This window comes from Rhinatrema bivittatum, chromosome 9 (assembly GCF_901001135.1).
Source record: "Rhinatrema bivittatum chromosome 9, aRhiBiv1.1, whole genome shotgun sequence".
NCBI classification, from domain to species: domain Eukaryota; kingdom Metazoa; phylum Chordata; class Amphibia; order Gymnophiona; family Rhinatrematidae; genus Rhinatrema; species Rhinatrema bivittatum.
The window spans coordinates 222,859,130-222,878,700 of record NC_042623.1 but is presented as its reverse complement, the minus strand read 5'-3'; the positions used below and the strand labels follow the sequence as shown (position 1 = coordinate 222,878,700).

Genomic DNA, 19,571 nt, shown 5'->3' with positions numbered 1-19,571 from the left:
GAGTTCGGACCCAGCTACGGTGGTGGCTGCAGGCCAGCCACATGAGCCGTGGATCAAGACTATCCTCCCCAACCTGGACCATACTCACCACAGATGCCAGTCTATGAGGATGGGGAGCACACTGCGAGGAGTTAACCACACAAGGGCAGTGGAACGGAGAAGAGGCGGGATGGAACATCAACCGCCTAGAAGCGCGGGCAGTCAGACTTGCTAGCCTGTGGTTCGCTCACAGACTTCGAAACAAAGCGGTCAGAGTAATGTTGGACAATGCCACGACAGTGGCCTACATCAACCGGCAGGGGGGAACCAGGAGCCAACAGGTGTCCCTAGAAATAGACCCCCGATGGCTTGGGCGGAAGCAAACCTCCATGAGATATCCGCCGTCCACATCGCCGGGAAAGACAACATCACGGCAGACTTCCTCAGCAGGGAAAGTCTAGACCCAGGAGAATGGAGGCTGTCATCCGCAGCCTTCAAGATGATAGTGAATTGGTTGGGACACTGGACATTGGCCTTCTGGCAAACAGATCCAACGCCCAAGTATCCAGATACTTCAGCCGCAGGCGGGAACCGCAGTCCCAAGGGATCGATGCCCTGGTACAGCCCTGGCCCCCGGGGACCCTACTATATGCTTTCCCGCCGTGGCCCCTACTGGGCACAATCATTCACAAGATACAACTACACAAGGGACTAGTTCTTCTGGTGGCTCCAAATTGGCCAAGAAGACCCTGGTACGCAGACATGAGAAGACTGCTGGCAGGGAACCCCCTACCCCAGCCCCCACACAGGGACCTGCTACAACAAGGTCCGATCATCCACGAGGACCCAGCTCAATTCTCTCTTACGGTCTGGCCATTGAGAGGGCTCGCCTGAGAAAGAGCGGCTACTCGGGGGCGGTAATCGACACTCTCCTCCGAGCACGCAAGTTCTCCACATCGCTAACATACATAAGGATCTGGAGAGTATTTGAAGCCTGGTGCGAAGACCACAACATCAAGTCACGCTCATTTAAAGTTCCTGTGATCCTGGAATTCTTACAGAACGGACTACAGAAGGGTCTGTCCCTCAACTCCATCAAGGTACAGGTGGCCGCATTGTCATGCTACGACTCCAAGAGCGAGGGCGACAGCATAGCTTCTCACCCGGACGTGTCACGCTTCCTGAAAGGAGTCAAGCACATTCGCCCACCACTAAAGTGGCCGGTACCTCTGTGGAATCTCAATCTCGTTTTGGACTTCCTAGCGGGAATCGCCTTCAGACCCCTCCGAGGCCTGTCCCTCCGCCTGATAACCTTAAAGAATGTTTTTTTTCTGGCGGTGTGTTCAGCCCACCGCATATCGGAAATACAAGCACTGTCCTGCTGCGAGCCGTTCCTCAGGCTCACCCCAGGGTCCATCCAACTCCGCACGGTTCCTTCCTTCTTCCCCAATGTGGTCTCACACTTCCACCTTAACCAGAACATCTCGCTACCAACGAAGAATTCGGAATAAGCCCGTAGTCTGCGCCACCTCAACATCGGCAGACTACTATCCAGATACCTGGAAATGTCCGAACCCGTACAAAAAAACGGACCACCTTTTCGTCCTTCACAGCGGAAAGAGACAAGGGGAAGCGGTCTAGCGGGCAACCATCGCCCGCTGGATCAAGGAAGTCATCAAGGCGGCCTACGTAGAAGCTAGCAAGCCACCACCTCTACAGGTCAAGGCCCATTCTACCAGAGCCCAGGCAGTATCCTGGGCAGAAACTAGAATGCTGTCACCTGCCGAGATCTGCAGGGCAGCTACATGGTCCTCCATCCATACCTTCTCCAGATTCTACCGTCTGGACGTTCAGGCTCGGGAGGACACGGCATTTGCAAGGGCAATACTAAGTGGGTCACGGGCAGCCTCCCACCCGGTTCGGGAGTAGCTTTTATACATCCCATTGGTCCTGAGTCCATCTGCTACACGCTAGGAAATGGAGATATTACTTACCTGATAATTTCGTTTTCCTTAGTGTAGACAGATGGACTCAGCATCCCACCCTTGGCTGCCGTCATGCGTGGTCCTTCAAATGATTCAAGGGTAAACCATGTTTTCATTTACCTAGGGCATCCACCCTGCTGGGTGTCGACGCTTTCCGGTTGAGTACACTGGCAGTCATAAGAACATAAGAACATAAGAAATTGCCATGCTGGGTCAGACCAAGGGTCCATCAAGCCCAGCATCCTGTTTCCAACAGAGGCCAAGAACCTGGCAATTACCCAAACACTAAGAAGAACCCATGCTACTGATGCAATTAATAGCAGTGGCTATTCCCTAAGTATAATTGATTAATAGCCATTAATGGACTTCTCCTCCAAGAACTTATCCAAACCTTTTTTGAACCCAGCTACACTAACTGCACTAACTACCTTCTCTGGCAACAAATTCCAGAGCTTTATTGTGCGTTGAGTGAAAAAGAATTTTCTCCGATTAGTCTTAAATGTGTTACTTGCTAACTTCATGGAATGCCCCCTAGTCCTTCTATTATTCGAAAGTGTAAATAACCGAGTCACATCTACTCGTTCAAGACCTCTCATGATCTTAAAGACCTCCATCATATCCCCCCTCAGCCGTCTCTTCTCCAAGGTGAACAGCCCTAACCTCTTCAGCCTTTCCTCATAGGGGAGCTGTTCCATCCCCTTTATCATTTTGGTTGCCCTTCTCAGTCTCCAGCTATAGTCAATCAACCAGTTCAAGTTAATCAAGTTTTAACGTTTAACCAAGTTATGAAGTTATTCAAGTTAACCAGATTATTAAGTTAATCAATCAGTCAGTCACACATATATCCACAATGCTTTTCGAGGAGAATACTGAAGAGCTGCACTTCCTGTAGGGTATATGTACTGGAGGCTAACGTCAGATTGAAATCTGATCCGTCTCCAACTGCTAGCAGGAGTACACTATACCCATTGGTCCTGAGTCCATCTGTCTTTACTAAGGAAAACGAAATTATCAGGTAAGTTTCTGGAGGACAGGCCCATAATAATAATTAACCAGATGGACTTTTTTTCTCCTAAGACAGCAGGATGTCAGTCCTCACACATGGGTGACATCATCGGATGGAGCCCGGCATGGAACTTTGATCTGAAAGAATCTAGAACTTTCAGCATGCCCTACTGAGCATGTGCAGCTGTAGTCACCTTTCTGCCCCCTAGGCAGAGTCCTTCAGTCTTTTTTTTTTTTTTTTTTTCTAGAGCTTCAGCTTTTTCTTTATGATAGTTTTATTCTTCTTTCCAATTGTCTGCCGGCCGCATGGTGGATTGTCCTCTGTGCAGCCTGGCAGAGTCTGTCTTACAAAAAAAAAACCAGAAAACCCTGCTCCTGCAGGTTTTGTATTTGTGTTTCTCTCCTTGCTGCTATATGTTTTTTCGCTTTTTCCACTGCGCTGATAAGACTGGACTATGCAGTCCGTCTGTAATCCGCATAGGCCACTGAGTCTGGGGACTTGCCTGAGTTCTACCCAGACTGGAGTTCATGGCGGTTCACAGATCGCTCGGCATCAATGGAATTGGACACTGCCTCAGTTTCAAGGGCCTGCTTCTCGAAGTGTTCTCAGGTACTGAAGGGGGCATCGCCATAGACCGCCACCCTCCACGATGTTTTACCCAGGGCATCAGTGGTGCTGGGGACGCCTTTGTCACACTATTCTCTCCACTCTGCTGCAGTTGGGAAAGATAAGGCATCAGTTCCAAGTGCCTCGGACGCTGGCAGGAGGCATTCTCCCTGTCTGTGCAGTCCTCAGAAGTTTCTACCATCTTTCGTCATGGTTTCAGCTTTTCCATCAGTCCATACCACATAGTCCTGAGGAGCACTGGCGGGGGAGGTGTCATTACACACTCTGTGCTTGGTCATGGGGCAGCATGTAGCCACGACTCTGGAACATGGGTCTATGTCCTTTCTGGGATGTGGGATTTCTTCCACAAGCACAGCGCTCAGGATCATAGGTGTGCTGCGATCCGTGGATGGGTTACTACTGCATGAGTTCCGCCCAGCATGCTTTCGCAGCTGAGGGCTTCCAGATGCCCTCTGCTGCCTGGGCATTTGTGTGTATGATCCGGGGCCCTGATCCTCTGAATTGGCATGTCTTCTTGGAGGCCAGGGCTGGGCAGCAGCAGTCGTTGGACCGTCTTTAGCTGGGGCCCCTCAGGGGATTGCAGTGGCAACCTCCCCTATCTGAGGCTGGCTGCCTGTGGTGGGTTGGTCACTTCGGCAACTCAGCAGTCAGTGATTCTGCCTCAACTCTTCAGAGAGTTGCAGGTCTTTCAGGATTAGGAGGCCCCAATCTCGCTGCTTCCCTCTCTCCACTGGAAGAGAAGATCCGACTGGGTTCCAGGGCAACCCTTTGGGTTACCCTATGGATGCCCCACTTTGCACCCCTTCAAGGGGTGTCCCTTGTTTCTATTCCCAGATGAGGGATGGCACTGCTCTGACTGATGCCAGCCCCAAGAATAGTTGAGAATTGCACTCTCCCTTGTTTGCTTTAAGGCGCGGCAGGCCTAACCACGAGGAAGCCTGTCCAGTGTTGCTCACCGGTGACCCTCCAGGTTTCCCCCAGTTCGGGAGTCACCTTGGTATCTGCTGGATTCTGTGGGTGTCTTCCTTAAGGATTGCTATCGTCTGTCATTCTAGTCTGCGGGACCCTCCTCTGTGAGGACCATGTCAGTCCATCAGCTGGGCGATCATGCCTTTTGCCATGTACGTGGCTGAGGGAGTTGGGGGCCGAGTACCCCACATGAGAGGCACTGCCCTCTAGTCGTGGTGGCGTGCAAGCTGTTCTTCCCCCTTTTTCAGTATCACCCTGTCTGCGGACAGAGGAGTCCTGGATCATGCAATATTGTCCATTGCTGGGCCACATGCTCCCTTAGGAAGGGAAGGAAGTATATGCACTCATGGCTGGGGTAGTGATACCACAGCCGGGTGGCTTGGTACTCTGTTCTGAGACTGCCCTGGGCCTGCCCTGATGCCCTTTGGGTTTCTGGGCTGGTGGTAAAATCATATTCTATTGGGATTTGTACATGTGATTCCCTGGCTTCCCGTCTCCTGGTGGAGCCTTCAGGATTTCTCCCCTGAGGCAATCACTCTCAGTTTCCGCTGTTTCAAGAAGACACAGGCTCCATCTTACTGGGTTACTCCCCTGATGCTTTCAGCAGGGAGTTGTTCGCTTGGGGTTGACAGACAACCGAGCAACTTAGGCTTGCCCAAGCAGCCCTCCAGTCTGCCTCCTTGTGTTCTTCGCTCCTTCCGACTTCCAATAGGATTGTTGGGGGGAGGGGAGGTAAAGCTAAGGTGCCTGTGCTATATGTATACCTGCAAGGAAGGATACACCACGTTTTTTCCACTTATTTTCGCCATTCTCTGGCCAGTACTACCTTAGTTTTTTCGCATTCTCTATGTTGCCCAAAGGGCCTTCCTGCTCCCCATGCGATCCTGTGACAGGATAGATGAACCTGTTCTGACAGGTGCTCTTGAGTGAGCTTCAGGCCTATCTCATCTCCCTGCTCGGGAGTTTTGGGCTATAGGTCTGTTTTGGGGATTGTCTTTCATCTCCTGAAACCCTTGACGCTGTCCTGTGCAGTCAGTTAGGTCTGATGCTTCGGCACGCAGTGTCTGTCCCAAGCCCTTCTGTGGTTTGCATGGATTTCTTCTGCCCATTCGGCCTACTAGCCAAACCTGGGTGCACTCTCCAGATACAGTTGATCCTTTGGATGTTGGTGGATCAGTTTCTTTCTGGAGGGCTTTCAGGCCCCTGTTTGTTTTTCGGTTGTTTTTTCACACTGAAGGAAACTGCGGTTTTCGTCCAAGAGTCTCTCTTGTTTACATCTCTGGGTCCTCCCTGTATCCAGGAGGATCTAGATCCACTGTTTTTTGTCAGGGTTTGCTTATCAGGAACCCTGCTGTAATGTTTTCCGTGATGCAAGTGCAAGCAGAAGCAAATTCCGCATCACTCCTCTGCCTCAGACATCCCTGCTACGCATGAGGGTTTGTGTCTCAGTCTTTTCTGTGGCTTTCTTTGTAGAACCCAACTTTTCTCCAGCCTGCACCCCGGGTGGGTCAGCTGCCTCTGAGGCAAAGGAGGGAGGTAATGCTCCGGCAGTATGCGGTTCCTGCTTTGTCCTGCTCGGACAGCCTAGAGCTAGGGATTCACCCATGTGTGAGGACTTCCATCCTGCTTGACCTAGGAGAAAGCAGAGTTGCTTACCTGTAACAAGTGTTCTCCTAGGACAGCAGGATGTTAGTCCTCACAAAACCTTCCCGCTTCCCCAGGGAGTTGGGTTCTCCATGTATTAGCTATATCATGGACTGAGGAACTCTGCCTAGGGGGCAGATTGATGACTACCGCTGCACATGCTCAGTGGGTCATGCTGAAAGCTTTAGATTCTTTGAGATCAAAATTCCTTGCTGGGCTCCATCTGATGGAGTCACCCATGTGTGAGGACTGACATCCTGCTGTCCTAGGAGAACACCTGTTACAGGTAAGCAACTCTGCTTTCTCCATCTCTTCATTCTCAGGGAGAGCAAAATGGAAGACTTTGATATTGCTGTTTGCCGAGTACTTCCACACGACCTGGGCTGGCTACTGTCAGAATCAGGATGCTCTGCATGGCATTTGTTCTTTCGCACACTGCTTTGCTGTGTACTGTGCACCTCAGCTGGGCTTTTTTATTTTATTAAGCCAGCTTCTAGATGCTATATTGGAATGCAGCTCTGATATACAGCTTTATAGGAAGTCTGATATAGACTTTTCCTAAAGTGAATAGCTTTCAGTAAATCTTGACTAATCCCCCGTTCTATCTTGAGGAAACAACTTGGGATTTAGTGTGATAAATGCTTGCTTTGCAGGGGGAGGTTTTAAGTCTCCTGATGGTGGATTCCGGCGTGGGGGTCCTTCCCGTGGAGGAAGAGGAGGCCGAGGAGGATTTAGAGGAGGGAAAAAAGTGACTGTGGAACCCCACAGACATGAAGGTAATGCTTCTGCTACTGTAAAACTGTACTACAAAGAAAATGTAAATATGGTAATGCTGTATACTGCCCTGTTTATCCTCTGTACCAGGATTGATGTATTTTTACACACATCTGAAGTTCAACAGCCATTTATGTTACAGTATGGTCAGCTAAGGAAAATTGTAATCGAGGAGCGTGTTTCTAAGTACTAGTGTACTTTTGATTAGAAGTTCATGCGCCTTACATTTTGTAAATTTGGGCAAGCTTAATGAGCAGCTCTGTCAGTCCAAAGTTAAGATGACACCTACGCATGAAACAGCACCTTTTATGACACATTCGCTTATTAATTTAATAAAAAGTAGTTATGAATTTTAGTTATAAGTGTTAACATTTCTACATTTAAGTAGAATTGCTGTAAGGAAAATTTTTTCTTCCCTTCTGCAAAACCTGCTTCTATTGCCCTGTACTTGAAATATGCTGACAGAGAAAAAAGTGAGCAAAAACAAAATTCCTCTACATCCAGCCAGAGCAGTCCAGATGCATGGATTATGCCTCCGAACCAGCAGATGGCGAAGTCATCCTGTATAGGTTCCCATGCTGACCTCAGCCTTTCAGTATTCTCTGTCTTCAGCAGATGGTAAGCAAGTTTCCCATGCTGTGAGCTGAGGCCTGATTAGGTGAGAAGATAGAAAAGACTTCCCTTGTCATCTTTTCCTACCTTCTCCTGAGCCCTGTGGCAGGCACATGCTTCCTTATTGTGATGAAAGGTGTTTAAAAAAAAAAAAAAGAAAGCATAACAGTTTGCTGTCTGAGGCTGAATTGTAGTTATAGGGGAGCAGGTTGCTTTCAATGGTTTGATCAGGGACTTTAGGTTGAGGCAGGAGAAGTAGAGAAGGAAGTGATGGCATCTCGTCAGGAGTACGAGAAGCGCTTGGTAGTTTATAGCGCAAGTGGATCGCACCATCAGGTGCTGGAAAGGTAAACCTCAGTAAATCTTGTGGGGAAGAGGAGAGAGTATAGCACATGCAGTCATCTGTCCCGGGGGCAACAGTGGGGTCATCTTCAGGCTGTTCCTTCTGGCATGTTTGCTGCTATGGTGGGAATGGTAGCCATGTTGGAACTGTAACCGTCTTTTTCAGTCAGTAAGGAGGCCCAGACAACTGATCCGTAAAGATAGACTTTTATTGCCAGCAAGATGCAGCTAAGACAAAGGCTCAGTACAACTGCATGCCACGCCCCCTTTGGAGCAAACCTTTATACACTTTACAGTTCTTATCTTTCACACATGCGTTCTGGTTTTGCTGAACAAACATTTTACAAACTGCTGAGCGAGCATATTCCGGCTGAAGGGGCTACTGACCCCCTCCCTCGACACCCTGGAACTTTCGTGAAACTTCTCCCATGTTCTGCAGGAGAGGCTGCTGGGACTTGCAGTTCTGGAAAGGAATTCGCGAGTCTGCAGTAATACAGCCCATCACATAATACATCCATTGTTCTAATCTAGGTTACAGCAGTGAAAGCTTATCAGAGAATAAGAACAGCGAAGCCAAAAAAATGAAAATGTGCTGACAGAGAGTTTCTCAATGTCCTAATTACAGCTGTATTGCAGACTGTAAGTAAACCCGTCATGAAGCAGGGAATTCTGGTACATGAAGTCCTTTGTCAGGTTGAAGCGTTCAGACTCCTTCATTCCCCCCTTTGATACTTATCATTCACTATGAAAAGTATCACACCATCACAACGCAACTGTGGAACTGAAAGAAACAGAAACAAGGAAAATTAGCAATTTGAGTTCTCAGGGGGCCCTAATTTCCCAAACAGTCCGATGGTTTCTTCACGGGTTTGAGACGGATGGGCCCTAATGGCTCCACCCCCCTTTGTAGCCCGAACTTGTCATGTATGGGAAGATGGCCCAGGATAAAACATGAGGATGGTTAAACAGGTTCTATAGGCTCAGAGGAATACATGTACAGTAACAGGAGCTGCGTGGCTGTTTTGCGTTCAGCAATGTCCTTCATCACCCGACGAAGGCGGTTTGAGCAAGAAAGGAATAATTCAGGGTCCTAAAAGACAAAACAGAATTAAACTGGCTGGGATAACAAACAAGCTCTTAAATCCACCGATTATGGAAAACCAACCACGGAATCCATTGGTCCAGTCCCAAGCACTATTCCATTGCTGGACAGGGACGTGTGCCATCTTGACCATGCGATCAGTGATGTCTTGGATAACCTTGTTGTGGTCATCTACCTGTAAACAACAATAGGAGAGGTTAAATGTTCCACAAACCCTCCTTCCTGGGCCAGAGGGTAATCTAAAACCAATCTATTCTGGTACACTGCAGTCATAATTTTGGTATTTTCTTTTGCCCAGAGTTTAAGAGCGAAAGCAGTCGCACATGTACCAGGGATTTTTTTAATTGTTTTAAACCCTAATAAGAAGAGATTTTGGTTTACAGATGCTGCACAAGACTACTATACAACAAATTAATGTACAGTGTTAAGTTAAAATACTGATTTGATTACTGGAGAATGCATTTACTGGTGTTGAAGTTTAGAACTTGATGGCAGTTAAGGGTTAACGGCAGAGATAATTACAGGAGAGAGGAGGGGATCGAGCCAGAGAGAGAAGAGAAAGAAAAAAAAAAAAAAGGGACATTGGGCTAGCCTGGGTGAATGAAGACAAAGAGAAAGAAAAATTGTTTCGTTTGTTTTAACAGAACATTATTGAAAGTTAGTTGATGGTGTGCGTATGTGAATAAAGATAGAATTGTGGTATGTTAATTAAAAGAAAGGAAGATTGTAGCTCCAAGTTTCTGCTGATTAAATTTATTCTCCAAGGTCCTTGCTAAAACTGTCTGTAATCTGACAAAGGATTGCTACTTGCAAAGAAATACCAGAACCAAGGGTCCCTTACAAATCATTTAGTGCCTTATGATGCGGGCTATTTTTAAGACATTTTATAGCAGCAAATTCATTGCGCCTTCACTCGATACATCCACAGGTTAGTCAATTATTCTCTAATACCATGTTAATTATTGTTCTTACTTGTCTCCTATATATATTATCTGTTATTTAAAAGTTATATTGGAACGCATGATAAAGTATGAACTCTCTTTTGCTGACGCAGTTTATTTTGAAGCTGTCTCTGGGAAATTTAGAGAAATGATTAAGAATGGGTTCTTTGTTAAAGTTTTTCTTGTTGCTTCTTTGGCTAGCAGTAGTTAAATATGCAGAGCTACTCCCTGTTTTAAGGAACTGGCAAGATAAGACAGCCAAGCATGTGCAGCGCTGACTGTGGGAATTACAGGATGCCGTTTGTAAAAAAAAACAAAAAAAAACAAAAAAACGGAGAAAACAAAGACTTAATATTAAAAATTTTTGATTCAGTGGCAGGCGCAAGATAAGGATTATTGGAAGTTGTGGGCAAGAAAAGGGGCCACTATGCAAGATTAGGAACAAGAGCAAATATGAGTCGGCCCAAATGATAAAGTAGTAGCACACACACACACATATATATATATATATTGCAATTATGTTCTTTTACCACTGGTGGGGGCTGGGCTCTGGCTATTACCATATGTTCTTAGTGTTTGCAATGTAATTGGTACAAGGCTTCCAAGGGTTTGATCATCACTCCTGCACACCTAAAGCGCCCCCCCTGGATCCTTGCCTGCAGATCCAGGTTGACTTTATTGAATTAACCCAATGCCAAACTTACAAGTATGAAGGAAGCAATGTTTTGCAGCTTCTCAGCCTCGTCAGAATTGATTTGCCTCCAGGCGCAGGTCACCTATTCAATTTCCAGATGGACTGTGATCTTTTCATCGTATTTTGAGATGCATGGGAACAGGGATCAGGAAGAGAAGAAAAGGGCCCCGTCCCTGCAACCAGGAACTTAATAATAGACCTGACATCTGAAAGAACCTGCAGAAGGCCGAAGGCTTTGAGGGCATGAGCCTCAGCCAGTTAAAAGCTATAGCAGACCAAGTATGTGGAAATAGAGAAGTGGAAGAGAAAAGAAAGAAGCAAGTAGAGACATGAAGGAGAAAGTGACTGTTAGCCGCCGCTCTCGAGGACACTCGGGACGGGAAGGAGCCAAGACAATGGCAGACCGCGAAGAGGAGGGGGAACAAGACCCCCTTTTGGGAAAGAATCAGTGTGCGTACTACAAAAATGAAGGCCATTGGAAGAGAGACTGTGAAGAATGGCAAAAGAAATACGGGAGCCCTGCAGTGAATACTAACGACAAAAATGGACCTGCACCGACACAAAGGGGCCAAGGAGGAAGGAGATTGGACAACCCCCGCTGGCAGATGGCGGAGGAGGCGACAAGGAGCATACAGCCTGAAGAGATCGGGAGGGAAGAATCCCCACTGACCCTCTGGTGGAGATCCATGAGGTAACACAACAAAAATCAGGGGCCTGTTGGACTCAGAGGCCAACGATCTGTCATGACTGCACCAATCGGCCCCCCCCGACGAAAGAGACTGTTTCTATAGTGGGTGCCTCAGGTCAGGTACTCACTGCCCCTCTGCAGAAAGAATGAAGTATACAAGTAGGCGGGACCATGGTATCCCTTATCGGATGGAACCTGCTGTGTAAGCCTCAGACCACATTGAGATTTCAACCAACAGGGGAAGCTAAAGCCTCCTTCGAGGACCATCCAGTGATACTCATCTGTCCCCTCCAAGAAGAATGGAGACTACATCTTCCCATAGTCGAACGAACCATCGAACATCGATATGAAAACACCCCCCTCAACAAAAACGAAGACAACTGATGGATAGAGATGAAACAGAATGCACAGGTGATTAATCAACCTCAATACCCCATTCCATATATGGCCAGAGAAGGAATTGAAGTACACCTGCAGAGACTGTATGATTTGGGAATTCTCAGGCGAATCCGATCTGCTTGGAACACCCCTCTACTGCCCGTAAAGAAACCCGGTTCTTCTGATTACCGACCTGTACAAGATTTACGGAAAGTGAACAATCAAGTAGCAGATCTAGTAGCCCTCGTACCAAATCCATACTCAATCTTGGCTCAAGTTTCCCCTACCTCCAAGTGGTACAGTGTCATTGACCTCAAAGATGCTTTCTTCTCCGTTCCAGTAGCAGAAGAATGCCAGAAGATCTTTGCCTTCACATGGGAAAATGCACAAACTGGAATCAAGCAGCAGTACACATGGACTCGCTTACCGCAAGGATTTAAGCACTCACCCACGATGTTCGGGGAGCAACTGGCAAAAGACTTGAAGATGTACCAAGTCACGTATGGGCCAGTCATACAGTATGTGGATGACCTTCTGTTGTTTCGTGACACGTATCACGAATGTGCTATAGCCACACTCCACTTATTAAAGACGTTGTACTCAAAAGGATACCGTGCAAGTAAAAAGAAGGCGCAAATTTGTGAATTGGAAGTAGAATACTTGGGATTCCAAATTCGGGAAGGTACCCGCTGCCTTGGAATATCCCGTACCAGTTCAATACGAGGTCAACCTGTACCCACTTGCAAGAAAGAGCTCCGAGCGTTCCTTGGAGCTGCAGGATACTGTAGGCTGTGGATTGCTAACTACGCTGTTATTGCCCAGTCCCTGTACGACAAGCTGCGGGGAAAGGAGGCAGAATCTCAGCCTTTTCAGTGGGAAAACCATGAGCTGAAAAGCTTACAGCAACTGAAAGATGCCTTGATTGAGCCACCTGCTCTAGGATTGCCAGATGTAATGAAACCGTTCCATCTATTCGTCGATGAAAAGAAAAGGCATGGCCATTGGGGTATTGACTCAAACTCTAGGCTCATGGAAACGACCTGTTGCATATCTGTCAAAAGGAATGGACAATGTTGCAAAAGGATGGCCAGGTTGTCTTCGAAGCATTGCTGCTGCATGCTTACTGATATCCGAAGCTGTTAAGCTAACATTTGGACAGACTTTACAAGTAACAACTCCTCTTACTATTCAAGGACTACGAGAGACCCATGGACCAAAATGGATGACTAATTCACGTCTCGTCAAGTATTAAGCCTTACTGTGTGAAACACCTGAAATTCAAATACAAGACAGCAAAAATTTGAACCCGGCCACTCTTATGCCGGCACCTGAACCAGTTGCCCATGACTGTGAAGAAGTCATGACTACAATACATTCCAGTAGACCAGACCAAATCAGTATTTTAACTTAACACACTACATTAATTTGTTGTATAGTAGTCTTGTGCAGCATCTGTAAACCAAAATCTCTTCTTATTAGGGTTTAAAACAATTAAAAAAATCCCTGGTACATGTGCTTGCAATTCACAGATAACAGTTATCAAAAGAAAGAATGCATTTGATCACAAAAAGAAATTTGTCTAACCGATCTACCACAGTAGAATTTTTTTTTTCTTCAGGTACCTTACAGACAGACAGACACTGGGGACTTCCGGTTCCCCATTTTGCGTACTTGAGTTATCATTATGAGGGCGGCTCCCTCTACTAGCTTCTTTGCCCACGACGGAGGATTTTCAATAACTGCGATCCACGCGGTTATGTATGGTATATCCTCAGGGCAACCCGGGTTCCCTTCTCGTATGACTATTTTATGGACCCGTGTGGCCGTTTGGAAATTAAAAGTTCCTGTAGGGGGCCAATTTACACAGAAACCGGGCCATTTATGGGTGCATTGTTGAATCATTCCGGGTTTTGTACATTTATGTTCATCGAACACTTCGCTATAGTGTTCCGTCATGACTTTTAACGGAGTCGACCCGCTCCCTCCCATCAGGATAGAATTCACAGACAAAGGAGGGAAGGGAAGACGGATAGGTAAGGGGTCCGTATCCGTCAGACACAAAGGGTCACAATTGCCCCGACTAGAACGCGGTCGCCCGGTCTAGAACTGCGAGGCCATTCACTCTCTTTCACACAACAAGAAACCTATTCCCACTAACGTATACGTATTATTCCATGTTATCATTATTCCATGTTATCCGCGTGGTCTTCGGAACGTAATTCCTACTAACACACTGCGTGGGGTGTGATCAAGGCCCCCTCGGTCCGCCAGGGATAGACCGGGCTATTTCCTTAGCTAGCTAGTCTTTACTTATTTCCATGTACCCATAATACTCGCCTGCAGGGGTCTTCCGATCGTCACGAAAGCCTTCTTCCCGGATCATCAACCCAGAGATCTCGGCAGAATTTCTGTGGAACGATCCCCTCAGAAACCTGATCGCTGAACTCAGCGGTGGCCACTCACCAGGTGTATCTGGGGGACTGCTCCGCCACCAAACTACCAGACCTTCTGGAGAGCTAAAATAGCGTCTCCGGTACCTCCTGGCTGAGCTCGCCAAATGTAACCGTCTCTTTTTCAGTCAGTAAGGAGGCCCAGACAACTGATCCGTAAAGATAGACTTTTATTGCCAGCAAGATGCAGCTAAGACAAAGGCTCAGTACAACTGCATGCCACGCCCCCTTTGGAGCAAACCTTTATACACTTTACAGTTCTTATCTTTCACACATGCGTTCTGGTTTTGCTGAACAAACATTTTACAAACTGCTGAGCGAGCATATTCCGGCTGAAGGGGCTACTGACCCCCTCCCTCGACACCCTGGAACTTTCGTGAAACTTCTCCCATGTTCTGCAGGAGAGGCTGCTGGGACTTGCAGTTCTGGAAAGGAATTCGCGAGTCTGCAGTAATACAGCCCATCACATAATACATCCATTGTTCTAATCTAGGTTACAGCAGTGAAAGCTTATCAGAGAATAAGAACAGCGAAGCCAAAAAAATGAAAATGTGCAATGTGCTGACAGAGAGTTTCTCAATGTCCTAATTACAGCTGTATTGCAGACTGTAAGTAAACCCGTCATGAAGCAGGGAATTCTGGTACATGAAGTCCTTTGTCAGGTTGAAGCGTTCAGACTCCTTCAGAACCAGGAGATGGAAATAACTCAGAGTGAGGGCCTCCTACACTAATTTGGGTAGTCTGACACTGCAGTGGTCTGGTCCACAGCTGCTCCAGATAGAGTTCCAAGAAAAGCAATTCCTTTTTCTTCATATGGAGATGTAATTCCTTCCTCTTCCTTGGCCTCTTTTTCCATAGAGTTGTGAAATGTTTGTATCAGTGTTTTCCTGTAGGGCTGAGTGCAGCTCTGTGTTTTCCTTTTGTGAGAACCCCTACCTTGGAACTCCCTATAGGAATTCAGAGCAGATGGGAGGAAATCTTGCGATTTTGGTTCTGTCATTTTTCAACCTTAAGGATTTAAGGGAAAGTGTGACAGAGAGGGAGAGTTGGAGGAGAGGGAATGTTCCCCTAGGGAAGAGAATGTGGTTCATTTCCACTAAGAGGAGCATTTTTCTTTGATTTCAGTCCCTAGGAACGCTGAATGTAGTAGAAGAAAAAGGAAGGAGTCTGTTAACTCTGAAGAAGGCTCATATAATGATGACTTTAAGGAAACTATCCAAAGTGTTTCCATAGCATAGATCAGTTAAAGATTTATTCCCTGTACGTACCTGGATCAGTCCAGACCGTGGGTTATGTCCCCAATCCAGCAGATGGAGTCAGCACAAACTTTGAGGGGGCGTCACCCTATATACCACTACCCCCTCTGCAGGAGTTCAGTATCTTCTGACTCCAGCAGATGCGAGTAGGGTATCCTGGGATTCTCCCATTGCTATAGGTTTCCCTGTGATTTTCTTACTTGTTTTTCACTTTGGCCTCTGCCTTTTTGTATTTCTTTGGATCAAGTTTTGGTATTTAAAAAAAAAAAAAAAAAGAAAGAAAGTTTCAATTTTTAGGGAGCTGCTTTTTCCTTACCCTCTGTCTCTCTCTCTTGCCTGTGCTGCTTGAACGGGGTAAGTTTGGTTTTGGGTCTGTTGCCTTTTTTTTTTGCAGCTCTCTCTCTCACCTTCTGTACCGAGCGGATGCCGGTGGAGCCGGCCTCTCCGCGCTGATTTTTGCTTGTCGGCGGCCATTTTGCAGCTCCTATGGGGCTGCTGTGGCAGGCAGGGAGGACGTTTTCGGCGGGTCGTGTGGCCAGGAGGGCCCCCCCGCGGCGCTTGGATCCCCACCCGGCGGGCAGTGCAGGCCGACAGGGCCCCCCCCGCGGCACCGTTTTCCTTCACTCGCGGCCCCCCCCGAGGCTAAGGTAATTAGTTACCGCGGTTTTCGCTGCCATTCTTCGCTGCCACGTGGTCTCGATGCCGCGGCCTTCTCGCTGTTCGGCCTGCGGGGAGCCGGGGTCACGCATCTCTCGGGAGGTCATCTGCGCTCGGTGTCTCCCCGGGGGGGAGGGCACCTCGCAGTCCCTCACCGATTTTTTCCTTCTTTCCCAGTTTGCCCGGGCAGCGTGGGCCGGCCCCTCCCCCATTCCTGGCGGGAACGGCGGCCATTTTACACACCCAGCGCCCTGAGGGGACTCAGGGACCGCTGGAGGATAGGGAGGCGGTTGCGGTTTCGCCCCCGACCCTGGTACCGGAGCCGGGCCTGCAGGGACAGTGTACCACGGCCTCTCCTCCGTCCGGAGCCCCCTCGGACCGTCCGGGGTTTTTCTCCAGAATTTTTTCTGCTTATGCATACGGCATATCTGCAGGGGCTGGACACGCCGGCGGAACCTCCCCCGGCTAAGGTACCTCGCACGTCGACGTCTGCGCCGGCCCCCCCCCGTCTTGACGGGAGTGGGGGCCCCAACCCCCCCGTTCGGGTTCGGCCTCCCCCAGGACCGGTGGGAGCGGCGCCCGGATCAGCGGATCCCGACCCGGATGTTACGGACTTGGGCCTAGCGGACTCCACGCCGGACGGGGAAGATCCGCGCACGCTGCGTCTCTTCCAGAGGGACGAACTGGATGACCTGATCCCGCTGATTATTCAGGAGTTGGACCTGGACCCTCCACCGGAACCGCCCGCGCCGGTAGCGCCCGCGGTTGTCACCTCGTCGAAGAAGGGGGATCCGGTCCTGGCGGCTCTTCGTCCGAGGGCCCGGGCTTTTCCCATCCACGAATCTTTCCTCCAGCTTCTCACTAGGGAGTGGGACACCCCGGAGGCTTCCCTGAAGGTCGGACGCACCATGGAAAAGCTGTATCCTCTGCCTGAAGATTTCCTAGATCTCATAAAGGTGCCAAAGGTGGACTCCGCAGTGTCGGCAGTCACGAAGAGGACGACGATCCCAGTGACGGGAGGAGCGGCCCTGCAGGACACGCAGGATCGCAAGTTGGAAGTGTTCCTTAAAAGGGTCTTTGAGGTCTCCGCGCTGGGGATGCGAGCAGCGATGTGCAGTTCCCTTGCCCAGCGGGCAAGCCTACTCTGGGTACAACAACTTCTCACGTCCCAGGTCCTGCCTCCTGAGGAGGCCGCCCAGGCGGATAGACTGGAGGCGGCGGTGGCGTACGGGGCGGATGCCTCGTATGACCGGTTCAGGGTGCTGGCACGATCCCTGGCTTCGGTTGTGGCGGCTCGGCTTTTGCTGTGGCTTCGCAATTGGGCGGCGGATACGTCCTCCAAGTCGAGTCTAGGTTCCCTGCCTTTCAGGGGTAAGTTCCTCTGCGGGGAGGATTTGGATCAGATCATCAAGTCCCTGGCTCCCAGAGGACAGATATCGGTCTTCTAGGGCGTTTTCGTCATCTCGGACCAGAGCCAGAACACAACGCCGCTACAGGAACTACAGACCGACGGGCTCCAGATCCTCCGCTTCCAGGTCTCAGCCCTGGTCGCGCTCCTTTCGCGGGCGCCAGCCCGCGCGCCCTGCCCTCGGGGCGGGACACCACGCTCCCAAGTCCTCGCAATGATGTCAGGCTCGCCCACTCCGCCGTCCCCAGGATTGGGGGCCGGCTGGCGTGGTTCTACCAGGAGTGGGCGCAAATTACAACAGACCAGTGGGTCTTGGACACCATAGAACACGGCTACGCATTGGAGTTTGTCCGCGCTCCGCAGGGAAGGTTCATCTTCTCCCCCTGCGGATCGGGACCCAAGCGCAGGGCGGTGACGCTCGACAGGCTTCAGGAGATCGGCGCTATTGCGCCCGTGCCCTTAGGAGAGGTGGGCTCGGGCCATTATTCCATCTACTACCGACCCATCCTGGACCTCAAGGAGGTCAGCAAGCCCCTCCGGGTGGTCCGGTTCCGCATGGAAACGCTGCGGTCTATGATCACGGGGGTGCATCGGGGGGAGTGCCTCGCCTCCTTGGACTTGACGGAGGCCTACCTGCATATCCCCATCCGCCAGGAGCATCATCGCCTTCTCCGGTTCAAGATTCTGGACCAGCATTTTCAATTCATAGCCCTCCCATTCGGGTTAGCGACGGCTCCGCGCACTTTCACCAAGATCATGGTGGTGGTTTTCTCCAAGAGCTCCCTCGTGCCCTCGCAGCGTTTGGATTTTTGGGGGCGACCTTCGACACCCGTCTGGGCAAGGTTTTTCTACGGACGGACAAAGCGCACTTTGATCACATACGGCGGTTCTCTGCGTTACCAGACCCACCTCCTGGGACTACCTGCAGCTCCTGGGGGTGATGGTCTCCACCATCGACATGGTCCCTTGGGCGTTTGCGCACCTCCGGCCCCTACAGAGGGCTCTCCTCTCTCGTTGGAAACCGCTTTCGCAGGACTACCAGGTGATTCTCCCGTTGCTGCAGTTGGCCAGGAACAGCCTGAGCTGGTGGATGGATCCAGCGAGTCTGGCTCGCGGCGTGTCCCTCGATCTGCCGGGTTGGGTGGTGGTCACCACCGATGCCAGTCTCGTCGGCTGGGGAGCAGTGTGCGACCGCAGCGCCACGCAGGGGACGTGGTCCGCGCCACGCAGGGGACGTGGTCCGAGGAGGAGTCGAAGTGGTCCATCAATCGCCTGGAGACCAGAGCGGTCAGACTAGCTCTGCGACACTTCCTGCACCTTCTTCGGTATCGGGAGGTCAGGGTCTTGTCCGACAACGCGACCACCGTGGCCTATATCAACCGCCAAGGCGGCACTCGCAGCCCGCAGGTCGCGCTCGAAGCAGCGATGTTAATGCAGTGGGCGGAGCGACATCTGGTCCGCCTAGCGGCCTCGCACATCGCAGGAGTAGACAACGTCCAGGCGGATTTCCTCAGTCGTCAACTACTGGATCCCGGAGAATGGGTTCTATCCGACGAGGCGATGCAGCTGCTCGTCCATCGGTGGGGGCCCCCCCACCTGGATCTGATGGCGTCCGCTCGAAACACCAAGGCTCCCCGCTTCTTCAGTCGCCGCAGGGAGCGAGGCGCGGAAGGAGTCGATGCCCTGGTGCTTCCGTGGCCGTCCCACCTTCTTCTCTATGCATTCCCGCCGTGGCCGATGGTGGGCAGAATACTCCGCCGAATAGAGGCTCATCTGGGAACTGTGATCTTCGTCGCGCCAGAATGTCCCAGGCGTCCCTGGTCTGCAGACCTGCTACAGCTGGTTATCGACGGACCCATCCGGCTGGGACATCTTCCCCACCTCTTGCATCAGGGTCCGGTGTTTTTCGATCAGGCAGAACTCTTTTGTCTTGCGGCATGGCTTTGGAAAGGCGCCGCCTCCGACGACGGGGCTACCAGGAGGCGGTCGTGCCAACGCTGTTGCGCTCACGGAAGACGTCGACGTCGGTAGCCTATGTTCGAGTCTGGAAGGTGTTCGA

General features: G+C 50.0%; 1 protein-coding gene across 1 annotated transcript in view; it reads left to right on the top strand.

The window, feature by feature from the left end:
* LOC115098835 (rRNA 2'-O-methyltransferase fibrillarin-like) overlaps positions 1-19,571 on the top strand; it is a 198,835-nt gene that overhangs the window by 64,476 nt on the left and 114,788 nt on the right. Inside the window, 1 exon segment of the mRNA XM_029615833.1 lies at positions 6,864-6,986. Coding sequence (XP_029471693.1) covers positions 6,864-6,986 — 123 coding nt within the window.